Source organism: Gopherus evgoodei, chromosome 10, assembly GCF_007399415.2.
Source record: "Gopherus evgoodei ecotype Sinaloan lineage chromosome 10, rGopEvg1_v1.p, whole genome shotgun sequence".
Lineage (NCBI taxonomy): Eukaryota > Metazoa > Chordata > Testudines > Testudinidae > Gopherus > Gopherus evgoodei.
Window position 1 is genome coordinate 25,698,176 of NC_044331.1, and position 13,633 is coordinate 25,711,808.

Consider the following 13,633-nt stretch of genomic DNA (forward strand, 5'->3'; position numbering starts at 1 on the left):
AAAACATGTCAGTAATATATTTTGTATTTTAGCCAGCATGCATTTCACATTCCTATTAATGCTTCTAATTTAGCAATACTTTTGAAAAGAACCGTAAAGCTTATGCTAGCGCAAAGTATGAGATCAAGAGTATGAAATCTGCAGACATTTGGAATATGTTTTCATACAGACTGAGAAGTTTCCCCAAGAGAACTATACAAGCAGGAAATAATGCTCTCATAATTTAATTACTAAAGCAGATCCCAACCCCGCCCTTTTTTTGTACCATTTGTACAAGGTTCCTCTGCAGTTAACACTCTTACCAGTTTCTGGTTGACAGAATGTGTACTGGCTGCTGGAGGAAGAACCCATGTTAAAATCATCTGAACCTTGAGCTTGCTCATCAACTATTGCAGTTTCTTCCTGCGTTCCAATTTCTTCTACTTTAGGTGTTTCAAGGGTAACAATGTCAGGATCATCACTAATAGCCCCAATACAGGAACTGTGATCAGGCAATCTTTCTTTCTTTACCTAAAAAAATAAGTAATATAAAAAGAGGTTATTCAAACAGACATACAGAAAGTAGAGCATTTTAAAAACAGAAAGTAGTTAATGCTTTAGGAACAAAAGAGGAATAACAACATCTTTATTTTTGTGTCTTAAAAATACTGCTTGGCATTGTAAGATGGGGTTCATTTAGGTCTTTGAGCTATACAATATATAATATACCTCAGGAACTGCTTGGGTTTCCTCCAAGGCAGCATGAGAAGTTTCTACCATTGACACCACATCATCTTTGCTGCATTCAGCTGTAGTACAAAGAAATCTTCAATTAATGTGGGATTAAAAACATGGACTCCACTTTTCTTCAGCAATATCAAACAATTTCTAAAGCCAAATCATTCCTGAATAAACATTCTTCAAATCTATTAAACTTCATTGTTTAACATCCCTCTAAGAAACATCAGATTCCAAATACTTTAATCACTAGGATATGACGATGTGAGGATGCTTTTATTCAGACCCTCATTGCATTGATCATACTAGAAGCAACCTACACCCTAAACATACACTTACATTACATTCAACAGTATGTCCTCAGTTATCCAGACATCATGATGGAACATAGATAAATCTGGATAATCCAAGGACTTTTCAAGATATTGAGGGACCTGACCCCGCTTTGGATAATAGATTCCTAGACATTAAATCAAAATTCTATTATATTTTACCATCTGGGGTTTTGCATTGACTGTGTGAATCATCTCACTGTTAAAACCATTTAATAAAACTTACCAAGAATGGTCTTAGCTTCATAATACAAATTGGAAAAAATATTTATCCTATTCAACCTATTTATAAAAAGATTAAATAGGGTAAATATAGTTTTTTTCCGATTTACATTATGAAGCTAACTTCAAAAAATGTGCAAGCCCAAATTCATGTACCCAATCTAGGTGTGCAAATACATGCATACAAGTTGAGGTTTGCACATGCTTTATATATGTGGAAACCCGAACATACATTTGAATTAGGATAGGGTATTTAAAATTGGGCATTCTAAAATGTGCATGCACATTTTGGAAGATGTGCCTCATTACTTTGTAAATAGCTTCCACTGAGAGGCAGAGAGGTCCAGTTGACAAAGCACTGAACTGGGACTCAGCAGGTCTGTGTTCTATTCCCAGTTCTGCCACTGGTCTGCTGCATGACCTTAAGTAAGTCACTTCACCTTTCTGTGCCTCTGTTTCCCTTCCCATCATATGTCTGACAAGGCATCTATTTATATGGTAAGCTTCTTGGGACAGGGACTGTATTCTATCACAATTGGACCCAATCTTGTTTGGGCCATGTAGGCACTACAATAACAACAAAGTGAGGCCGCCACCACCAGTTTGTGAAAAGTATTTAGCAACTTATTAAATATCACTCAAAGAGATTTCTACTAATAGTTTAACTGGTCTTAATTTCTGGATGACAGACCATGTATTGGCTACTAGAGGAAGCTCTCATGGTAAAGGCCTCAGAATGCTATGCTTCGTCATTAGCATATATTTGAGCATGCACAAAGTCCAACTTTGCAAATTCTGTGTTTTAAGATTTGGTTGGCACTTCAAACTCCACTCCTTGCCACAGAGACAGTGGATTCCCTAACTGAAGTCCTTGCGTAGCCCTACTCCTCCCATACTACTCACATAGTTCCCATAAACCTCATTCAATCCCTATAGTTCCACTCCATGCTTATAGACCCTCAATAGGTGCACACATCCTACCAGCTACCTTGCAACAGTGCCATTAGGTGTCTTTGAAGCACTGATGCCTCAGTACAGAAATACTGTGCTTTCTTAGTGTACCAGGTAGCAGAGCCACAGAGGGTGGGAAACAAAATGGGACATGGATAAGCAAAGAGGGAGAGCTCCAATTTGACAAACTCCCTATTGTTTGTCAGAGCACAACTCCTTTCCTGTCCTTCTTGAGATCCTAGGGAGATGAAAATATGGGGGGCTATGCAGAGGGCATATAGGGGAAATGGGACTGTGTTGGAAAGCTTCAAAGGAGAAGGAGGCCATTATATATCTGAGCTGAACCATCACCTTCAAGGGCCCTCCCATGCTGTTGCTGCCATGGGTAGCATCCCCTCAATACCCCACTCTCTTCTGATGCCCCTCATAGCTCACAGAACCCCATGCCATATCACTGCTGTCCAGAATAGCTCCTCAAGCTCAGGGCTTGGGGAGATATACACAAGGGTTGATCTGTGGATTCAGGGAGACAGGCTCAACTGCAGAGAAATAGCATCTAATGGAATTTAACAGCTCCATTCTTTGTCTTTGCAGAGCTCAATTAAGTTATGATAATAACTATACATTTTAAAGTATGATTTGAAAACTGTCTTATCCCCAAGATGGTGGACTGTGTAGGACAGAGAAATTTGAAGTTTCAAGGGATTGTGCTGGTTTGAGTATAAAACAAAGAGTCACTTCGAAAAAATGTGAGACTCAGGAAAACGTTTCAAAAAGGGCTCATTTCCAACTGTTACCTCTGGCAAACTTAATAAATCTTCGATAAAAAATATTATGGAAAACTCAGTTGCTCTAGGAAGAGACAAAGTGTTAAATGTTGATATAAAATTCAATAATTAAAGTATAAAATGGAAGAATTTTCATTCTGCTTTAAACACAAATCTCAATGCAATTTTAACACAGAGCCACTGAGGCACCTCCATACTACCAATTAGTTGAAGTTATTTAACAACTAGTGATGACCCACAGTGACTGCTCAGATTTATAATAAGTACGATAAGGATGGGCAACTGTGTGTCTTGTGCTGGCAGATTCTGTCTTGATTTGTGTTGACTTTGAGTGGCTAATGAAGGTGTTTACTGCATTGAGGGACTAAATGTGTTCGGGATTATTGTGTGTGCTGGTTGTGTTTTACTGGAATATTTGTGTATACCGATTGTATAACTGTGCAGGTGATTGTGTTGCATCTGGGGGTTTTGTAGGAGTTACTGTGTGTGAAAACTGTGTTGCAGTGTGCGTGGTTGTATTGAGTTGCATCGGGGGATGCTGGGAGATCTGTGTTGAACTGTGTGGGTGGCAAATAAGGGACATATGCTACAGTGACGGGTAGTTTGTGTTTTGTATTATTGTGTGTGCAGACCGTGTGGTTGTGTTGATTTGTGTCTGGAGGGTTGTACTGGGGAATTTTGTGTTGTTTTGTGCAAATGAAGAATAAGCGGTGGTTGTGTGGATTTGTGCATGTAGGGGGCTGTGCTTGGAGATTTGTGCTGACATGTGTAGGTGGTCAATGAGGGGTATGTGCTGCAGTTAGGGTCTCTGTGCATTTGCGATTATTGTGTGTGACGGTTGTGTTATTGTCTGGGTGGTTATGCTGATTTTTGTTTCAGGGTGTGCAGCTACAGAAGACACTGAACAGATGTAATTTATAAAGTCAAATTGGCTCAGAACTTAAAAATTGGATGGTACTAGTCCACAAAACCCAGTGATGATTCAGCCTGGGAATATTCTGAACAAAAAAAGAAACACATGGAGTCCCTGTGGCATCTTAGAAACTAACACATTTATTTGGGCATAAGCTTTCATGGAATATAACCCACTTCATCAGATGCATGGAGTGGAAAATACAGTAGGCAGGTATACATACAGAGTACATGAAAAGATGGGAGCTGCTTTACCAAGTGGGGGGTCAGTGCTAACGAGGCCAATTCAATTAGGGTGGATGTGGGCCATTCCCAACAGCTGACAACAAGGGGTAGCTCTCAACTATCCCTGCAGCTGCTCCCAACACTTCACACTGACTCCACAGATATTTTAGGCTTCAAAGTGACATTACTGGATTCTTATTATAGATATAATTCACATTTGCTTCTAAATTATCCTGATTCTGAATATGACATAATTAAGGAATTTTAATTAAATCATGATTTCTGTATCAGTAATTATATAGCTATCTTTCAACTATACAAATAGGTACTCTTCGTTAACATGCCTGAAGTAATGCTTCAGAAATATGCGCCATACTAATTATTTCATTCCCATATGCACTTTAAGAAGGAATATATTTGTAATTATAATTACTGAAAGTTGTCCACAACACTGATAAAGAAGTAATGTGACACAGGCCTATACACTGTCTTTATTAAGGTGTACATATAGAATATCTTGGACAAAACTAATCACTACAACAGAAGTCTTGCATATTTTGTAGAATAGCTCTGCTTTTAATATCTTACCTCTCAAATCAAATGGTTGCTCTTCTTCCTCCACCAAAGTAGCGTATTCTTCTGACACAGACTCAAGATTACTATTTGTTCCTCCATTTTCAGAGGTCACAGTCTCTATATCAGACCCCTGAGGAATAGAAAGCTTTACATTATATTTACTGAAATAACAGCCTTTTTATTCCAAAGTACTTGAAAAGGGTTACAGAGAAAAATAACATAAACAACAATAATGAACAGAAATAATAGACCAAATTGAAAACTGGTAATCTCTAAAACTAAACAAAGTAGGGCAGTCAAGCGATTACAAAAATTACTCGAGATTAATTGCAATTAATCGCACTGCTAAACAATAATAGAATACCATTTATTTAAAATATTTTGGGTGTTCTCTACATTTTCAATTATATTGATTTCAGTTACAACACAGAATACAAAGTGTACAGTGCTCACTTTATATTTATTTTTGATTACAAGTATTTGCACTGTATTTTTCAATTCACCTAATACAAGTACTGTAATGCAATCTCTTTATCATGAAAGTTGAACTTACAAATGTAGAATTATGTACAAAAATAACTGCATTAAAAAAAATGTAAAATTTTAGAGCCTGCAAGTCCACTCAGTCCTACTTCTTGTTCAGCCAATCGCTCAGACAAACAAGTTTGTTTACATTTGCAGGAGATAATGCTGCCCACTTCTTGTTTACAATGTCACCTAAAAGCGAGAACAGGCATTCGCATGGCACTGTTATAGCCAGCATCGCAAGATATTTATATGGCAGATATACTAAAGACTCATATGTCCCTTCATGCTTCAACCACCATTCCAAGGGACGTGTCCATGCTGATGACGGGTTCTGCTCGATAACAATCCAAAGCAGTGCAGACCAACACATATTCATTTTCATTATCTGAGATGCCACCAGAAGAAGGTTGATTTTCTTTTTTGATGGTTAAGTTCTGTAGTTTCCGCATCGGAGCGTTGCCCTTTTAAGACTTCTGAAAGCATGTTCCACACCTCGTCCCTCTCAGATTTTGGAAGGCACTTCAGATTATTAAACACTGGGTCAAGTGCTGTAGCTATCTTTAGGAATCTCACATTGGTACCTTCTTTGCGTTTTGTCAAATCTGCAGTGAAAGTGTTCTTAAAATGAACAACATGTGCGGGGTCATCATCCGAGACTGCTATAACATGAAATATATGGCAGAATGCAGGTAAAATAGAGCATGGGACATACAATTCTCCCCCAAGGAGTTCAGTCACAAATTTAATTAACACATTATTTTTTTAATGGGTGTTATCAGCATGAATGCATATCCTCTGGAATGGTGGTCAAAGCATGAAGCAGCATACGAATCTGGCACATAAATACCATGCTATGCTGGCTACAAAAGTGCCATGCAAATGCCTGCTCTCACTTTCTGGTGACATTGTAAATAAGAAGAGGGCAGCATTATCTCCTGCAAATGTAAACAAACTTGTTTGTCTTAGAGATTGGCTGAACAAGAAGTAGGACTGAGTGGACTTGCAGGCTCTGAAGTTTTACATTGGTTTGTTTTTGACTGCAGTTATGTAACAACAACAAAATCTACATTTGTAAGTTGCACTTTCATGACAAAGATTGCACTACAGTACTCGTATGAGGTGAATTGAAAAATATTATTTTTTGTTGATCATTTTTACAGTGCAAATATCTAATCAAAAATAATATACACTGATTTCAATTACAACACAGATTACAATATATATGAAAAGACAGAAAACATCAAAAATATTTAATAAATTTCAATTGGTATTCTATTGTTAAATAGTGCAATTAAAACTGCGACTAACATGATTCAATTTTTTAATCATGATTCATTTTTTTGTAGTTAATCACGTGAGTTAACTGTGATTAATCGACAGCCCTAAAACAAAGTGTTACAGTACAGAAGGTGGAAGAAAAAGAAATGTAAAAACATTAGATAAGGTACTAATTACAGAAAGGAAAAGATGATAAAGGATGAGATTTAAAATGATTATGAATGAGAAAAGCAAAGGAAAAGAAATGTAGAAAGTGAAACCATGAACTTATAAAAGCAGCAAAGAGTCCTGTGGCACCTTATAGACTAACAGACATATTGGAGCATGAGCTTTCGTGGGTGAATACCCACTTCATAGGATGATAATTATAAACATCAGTAAATTGACAATCAGGCTTGTCACCTAGCTGTTCAACCTCGGTAGCTGTACTCTTTAGTTGTTTGCAGTCAGTTAAAGTATCCAAATGTTTTATTTTGCCAGAAAAGGTGGAATTTAGAAAGATTAAATCCATGGTCTTTATTAATGTAGTTATCTTATTCTGGATCCCTTTTTCTCCCAAAAAAACGAGGCTGAGGGGTGGGGTATGCTTAAACTTCAAAAGCCCGACATTAAGTCAAGCTAAACATAGTAACACACAGACAAAGGAATATACAGAAAGCAACTTAACTTTCAAAAACCAGAAGACACTAATAATTCACCAGGGTTTCAAAAGTATAACTTATTAGTACTGTATCATACAAGCTCTGATATGTTTCATAGTGAACATTTCTGGGTGTACATCAAATGTTTAAAATAATATTTTTACCCTAAAAGAATGATCAGTTTCTTATCTGGAAATATTCCCTGTGAGATTCATCAATGCAAACTAACGGGTATCTTGATGCCACCCCTGTCAATCAGACACTGCCAATCAGGTTGAAAATTGTCTCTTGCACCCACATACTTTTATTCTTCTCCAGCAGAGAACATACCTACTTGTAAAAGGAAAATAGAGAAATAGGGAAAGCAGCATCCAAGCAATGGGTATGCATAACCCAAGATAAACAGAAGGTGACCAAATTCTTTCATATGGATGGATGGATGGACAGTTATTACTGCCACCTATAGTTAAATATGTCCAACATTCCCATTATAAGACCCTATTTTACAGCTGTTTATAGAAACCACTGACAAATTTTAACCATTTGGGCTTTTTCTCCACGTTGAGCATCTGCCTCAGGATGTGTTTTGTTTTTTTCCTTTTTTCGGGGAAGAGGCTTTATCCCCTCCCCCCCCACGCGCACGCATACACACACACACTTTTTTTTTTTTTTTTTTTTAATTTCAGTAAAAATGGTTTGGCCATTCCTGAGAACAAATTTAAATTATTTTCTCTCACATTCAAAAATTCTTGCAACTGTTTCACTGAGAAGCTCTTGCATCTCCATGCTTTGGAGCAGGGATTTGAAATTTGGCAGGGAGTCACTGTGGTGTAGGGATGTATCTTTTGCCATTTCTGTGAAAATCCACCAAAATTTGCCAAATTATAAGCCTCTAAAAATTCACAGATTGCACATGCTCAATAGAGACTTGTTAGTTTGGCAGCTAAGTTATCCCAAGAAGATTCTGTCTCCAATGGGCATGCTCCAACCCTGGCTGCAGGAGGGGAGCTCAACTTTTCCTGCAATTGCTCCCCACTGCTACAGAATCGGGCCCCGCGCCTAAGAGGGCCCTGTGCCCTAAAGAAGAGCGCCTAACTTAGGCACCTTTTTAATTTTTACTCACCTGGCGGCACTCCGGGTCTTTGGCGGCATTTCCTTCACTAGTTCCAGTGTCGCCGAAGACTCGGAGTGAGTGAAGGACTTGCCACCGAAGTGCTGCCGAAGACTCGGAGCACCGCTGGGTAAGTCATCCCTGCCAGGGCCCCATCAAAACTATTTGAACTGGGCCTCACACTTGCTAAATCCGGCCCTGGCCTACAGAGCCAGTTACATGAGCGGAAAATGGGGAGGTTCTCTCGCCTGCGCTCTCAGTGCTCCAGCTGTTCATGCCCAGACAGCAAGCAAGAAGATACTGGTGCACCTGAGTACAGAAATATGGGGCGGGAGGAGAAACGTGTCTTGAGTCCTGTGGAAAAAATATTATATGAATATGTAGTTAAAGACTGCATCATAATCTACATGCACATGGGGCTAAATTAAGAATGTACAGGCAACCATAATACTAGCATGTCCTAAATTTTGAGTGCATCACTTGCAACTTTAACACTGTTTTAACGTAGGTTTTTTTTTAATTTAATTTCCTATGTTTTTTAAAACACAAATTGAAAAAAAGTCCATCATCTGGAACCATACTGACCTCTATGTGGTCCACCAGCAGGATTGAGATCTTTAAATTCACAGCATAGCCTTCTATCACTTGAATTAACAGAACAACAGGTAGCAATAGAAGGCTGCAGACTATGTGGACTTGCCACTAGAGGAGGATGGAGATACTCTGCCATTGTGTTTCCTTTGCTGTCAGCAAATAGCTACGAATGTTGAGACTCAGGACCTGGGTTAGATTCCAGGTTCTTTAGAGGAGTGTTTTCCAGTGTGTTACAGACCTTTTTGCCCCATCCTATCCCCATCCTCTCATTCCTTCCCTGTCCCCCTTTCTGCCCCTATCCCCAGCTCCTCCTCCTCCTTCCCTCTGGTTCCTGCCCATCCTGTAGCCTCTGCCCATCCATAACTCCAGCCTTAGGACACACACACACACAGCTCCTTCCCCTTTGCCCTATCATTGTTACTACCACCATCTTCTGCTCCCACTGCTCTTGCCTTGTCTCCTTACATCTACTCCTTTTCTTCCATCTCCCTTTTATATTCAAATCAGGCTGCTTCCTCCTTGTCTTCCATGCTGCCTGAGCCCCACCAGAAGTAAAACTGAACGCACAGGAGAGAGAGTTCCCCTGCTCTTTGTTTCAGTGTCTGGAACCCCTGGCAGCTTGGAGGAGAAAGGGAAAATCCAGCCCAGCCCAAGGAATGGCCCAAACACAATCCAACTGGTATGTAGGAGCTATAAGGGGATGAAGCATTCTTGATGTTCATTGAAATCTTCAGAGAATTTAGCGGCCAGCTTCTAACAAGTCTCTACTGTACTTGTGCAAACTGATTTTTTTCCTTGGCATATTTGAGTGACTTTCCACACAGACTCCAAGGTCAGGACCGGATTAAACCTCCTGGCCCAGGGCTATTAGATTTTGTGGGGCCCCTGTATACAAGTCTTTTTCTTAATTTAAAACAAAATGATCACAATTATGGCATTGAGGCTATTAATGCTATACTAAACTTGCCTTTTAATTAACATAAAGCCATTCTGTGATTATATTTCAGTTTTAAAACATGTAAAATATAGTTCAGTTAATTCAAAATAGCCTACTTATTACCTTGGAACAGCTGTAATATTAATTTCTTTGTGGGAGGGAGTTTGGGTGCAGGAGGGGGATCCAGGCTGGGGCAGAGTATTGGGATGCAGGAGAAGGAGAGAGATGCAGGCTCTGGGAGGAAATTTGGGTGCAGGAGGGGATTCTGACCTGGGGTAGGGAGTTGGAGTGCAGGAGGGGGTGCGAGGTGCAGGATCAGGCTGAGAGGTCGGGAGGTGCTGTGCCACTGCACTTTTAGAGGCCAGGAGATCACAATCAACTGGCAGAGGCTCCAGGATTGTCCAGCCAATTGTGATCAACAGGTTGGTGACCACTGAATTGTATATCATTATGGATTTATTTTTGCAGGCCCCCCCCCGTTAGCCCAAGGAACTGGGCTGCAGTCACTAAAGCCCCTGCGTTAATCCGTCCCTGACCAATGTGACGTAACATGTGTAATACACAAGAGGTCAACAATACTGGACTGCAGAATAGCTTTTAAAACCTGTCTAAATTGGATTTCTCTCTTTAATCCAGGAAAATACGGATGCTTTGGCTGCAAGTATCTGACTACATTACAGCTAAATGGAGACTGAAGATGTAAAAAGCCAGGCAACTGCCTGGGATAGAACTCTCAATATGGTTGGCAGTCTTGCTTGATTAATCAAACTGTCTGGATAGTGAATCTTCATATCGTAACATTCCTCAAAAAACAAACAAACAAAAAATACTGAGGAAATTCATGTAAGATTGTTAGAAAAATAGAGCCTAAGTGAAAATGCTAACTCATCCTGGATCAAGACCAACTCCCATTTTGTAAACAGAGAGTTGGCTATTTTTGCAGCAACAGGTGTGAGATTATAGCAACAGTAATACTTCAAGATCATTCCCCCTCTACTCCCTCCTCCAGGAGTTAAGCAAACAGGTTTGTTTTTGTTTTTAAAGAGTGCTTATGTTAATCACGAGCTTTAAGAACATTAGAGATCTCAAAAAACAATCACATTAAATACTTTTTGAATAAAGAATAAATCTGTACAATCCTGTAATAAGGTTATTACCAATTTTGAAACCTTTTAAAAACTAAGTTACCTGGTTTTGTAGTTTAGCAACTGTTTTGTAGAGTTTTTTTCTGTTGACTAAAAAAAATAAATCACTAGTTTTAATGTCAAAGGTTTCACAGAAATATGCCACTCAAAATAATTTATTAAAACCTGAATGAACATATAGGAAAAAAAATATAACAGACCTGTAAGTAGTCCTGTGACTTAAGTGAACAGATAATATAAAGAGATGAGCCAACACTAAGCATCTTCTGATACAGTAGTTAGTCCTCTTGGAAGGAATCAACTCCTATGTTCTCTGGATTTGGTCTGGTGACAGGCCTGCCAATTCTGAGCATGGCATCCCCAGTCACATAGACATGTCTCTTCCTGGTACTGGTATGAATCTGTCTTATGTGCTTTCTTGCAGTCCCCTCTACATTAGCCTTATTTCTTCCTTAGGCTCTTGTCCCTGGCTAACTCTACCATCTCTTCCCTTCTTTTTTTCCTGATGACCTCATCTTCCACCTGTTTCTCCTCCTCATTCCCCAGTGTAGCAAACCTGTTATCCAACTTATTTCACCACCACTAGCTGGTGTCTTCCTCTGCTTTGTCCTCATGGTGGCATTCTTCCATGGATCACCCTGTTCTTCCAGCTGATCACTCTCCAAGTTCTTTTGTTTGGCAGACGCCTGCAAATCTTGAGCTACCTGTGCTATCTCCTTTCTCCTCTCCTGCATTATATCTTCAAATCCCCATATGAATTCCATCATTGTCTCCAGTTGCATATCTAATCCTTGGATCTTCTCTGCCATGAGCTCTACTAGGTAACATTTCAACATAAGTAGCTTCCATCAGATGCTCTGTCAACAATGAAGTATATCCCACAGCTTCTGCATCCAACCATGTTCTTCATCTCTTCTCCTCCTCAGGTCACTTCTAGTGCTGCCACAGTAGCCACTGTTGTCTTCACTTCCTAGATCCTATTCCTAGAAAAAAAGAAAGGGAAGGGAGGAAATCCTCCCCCCAAACTCCCACAGAAACTCTACTGTTAGCCACTTATCAACTGACAATTAAGTGTCATTCTCTGGCTTGATCTCCTACTGAGCCTATAAAACTGGTTTGACTAGCAGCAAACAAGACCTCCCAAGCACAGAAGAACAAAACCCTATGGCAGGATTTAAAGTGACACTCTAAAGAGAGGCAGTTGTTTTTCAGAGAACAGACAGACATATAGGATCCTGCTGAGGGTTTCTGAAGAAGTTAGGACTGCCTAGGTTACCATCGGGGGATGGTAAAAATTTAAGTAAAAGACATGCATGTAACTGTTTGTTGTTTTAAAATCCTTTTTCTCTAAAATAACAGGTTACTGAAGCCCAGATCCTGGTCAAAAAATGGGACAACTGTAAAATTCCATCCCAAGATAGATAAAGGCCTGACACCTGAGGGGGTGCACTCAGAAAGACCAGAAAGGGGACAGAAGTGCAGCTAGCCCTGTAACAGAGCCCAATAGACTAATTTGTTCTATACTGACAAGTCTGAGCCTCTTTCCAAGTATCTGTCCAACCATACACCTGCACATATCAGCTGGGTGGCATGTCCACTTCCCCAAATCAAAGTTACTCCATTAGTCTCCATGTCCCTCTTACCTCTCTCTGACCCATATTCCATGATGATTTCCTTATGAACTAATCAGATTATTTCTGTATACAGCACTTTAAATATTATCTCTATTGACTCTGAGAAGGTGCACCAGGACTTGAGCAGCTATGCTTCCCTTGCTGAAATACTGGGACAGTTAGCTCCAATATATGACCTTCCCTACACACAGTTACACAGGGAGTTTTCTCAATGACCAGAGTCACTGTGCCTACAATCTGTCTCTGAATCCCACATCCATGCATGCCGTGCAGGAGGGCACCATATAGATTCCATTACAGGGCATTACTTTGCCTATCCCCTTATGAATGGGCATAGGACTCAGGAAATCTACAATCCCACCCTAATCTGGCAGCCTGGCTGCTGACAGCACAGAGAACCTGCATTACAGGCTGCTGCTAGCTCCTGGTAAATCCAGGGGAAAAAGAAAAACCATCCAACCCCTGATCTCTGTGTGCTCCACAAGCTCCACAGCTTTGGTCCCCAAGTCCCCTGGGAAGGAATCTACTGACCAATCCACAGTAAGCGAATTCAGCCACTGGAAAAAGTCCCTCTCTCTCCCCCACACAGTTGGGAATGGGAAGGGAAGAGCTCCATCATGTTACCAACCACCATAGTCCGCTAGGACTCACCCCCAGCCAAGGAGATATCTTCGCCAGGGGAAACACCTGCACTTGCTGCCATCCTACTTTGCTTCTGCCTGGGGCAAGAATGATTCATGTCACCTTTGCACAAAAGCTCTGTTTCCTGCTGTGAGGGGCTTATGTAGAACTGATAAATGAAATTGTTTTTAATTGTTCACTTTATTAGTGTAACTTCTGTTCACCATTCACTACACTTGCCTACACTGTAACTTCTGTTCCATATTGTAATTCAAACCCCATTTTAAAACACTCACTCCATTTCGTAAAAGCTTCCTCCAACCTTCATTTTTGCAAACCCTGCTGTAATCTTATTAGTTTAGTTTAGATGTGTGAATGAGGTATATATGAATGACGGAATCAACCTCCAGCCCCAGCCTGT

General features: G+C 40.0%; 1 protein-coding gene across 11 annotated transcripts in view; it reads right to left on the reverse strand.

Moving 5' to 3' along the window:
• CCPG1 (cell cycle progression 1) overlaps positions 1 to 13,633 on the reverse strand; it is a 60,190-nt gene that overhangs the window by 17,119 nt on the left and 29,438 nt on the right. For 2 of the 11 annotated variants that reach the window (XM_030576725.1, XM_030576724.1), the window contains exons 1-5: positions 13,243 to 13,396; positions 11,001 to 11,047; positions 4,736 to 4,853; positions 709 to 788; positions 303 to 510 (exon numbers count right to left, since the gene is read on the reverse strand). In XM_030576725.1, the coding sequence (XP_030432585.1) occupies positions 303 to 510; positions 709 to 788; positions 4,736 to 4,853; positions 11,001 to 11,047; positions 13,243 to 13,330 (541 nt within the window). In that variant the 5' untranslated portion in view covers positions 13,331 to 13,396. Of the gene's footprint in view, positions 1 to 302; positions 511 to 708; positions 789 to 4,735; positions 4,854 to 7,334; positions 7,486 to 11,000; positions 11,048 to 13,242; positions 13,400 to 13,633 lie in introns of those variants that run through there. The other 9 variants (XM_030576732.1, XM_030576730.1, XM_030576726.1 and 6 more) reach the window with 7 other exon arrangements.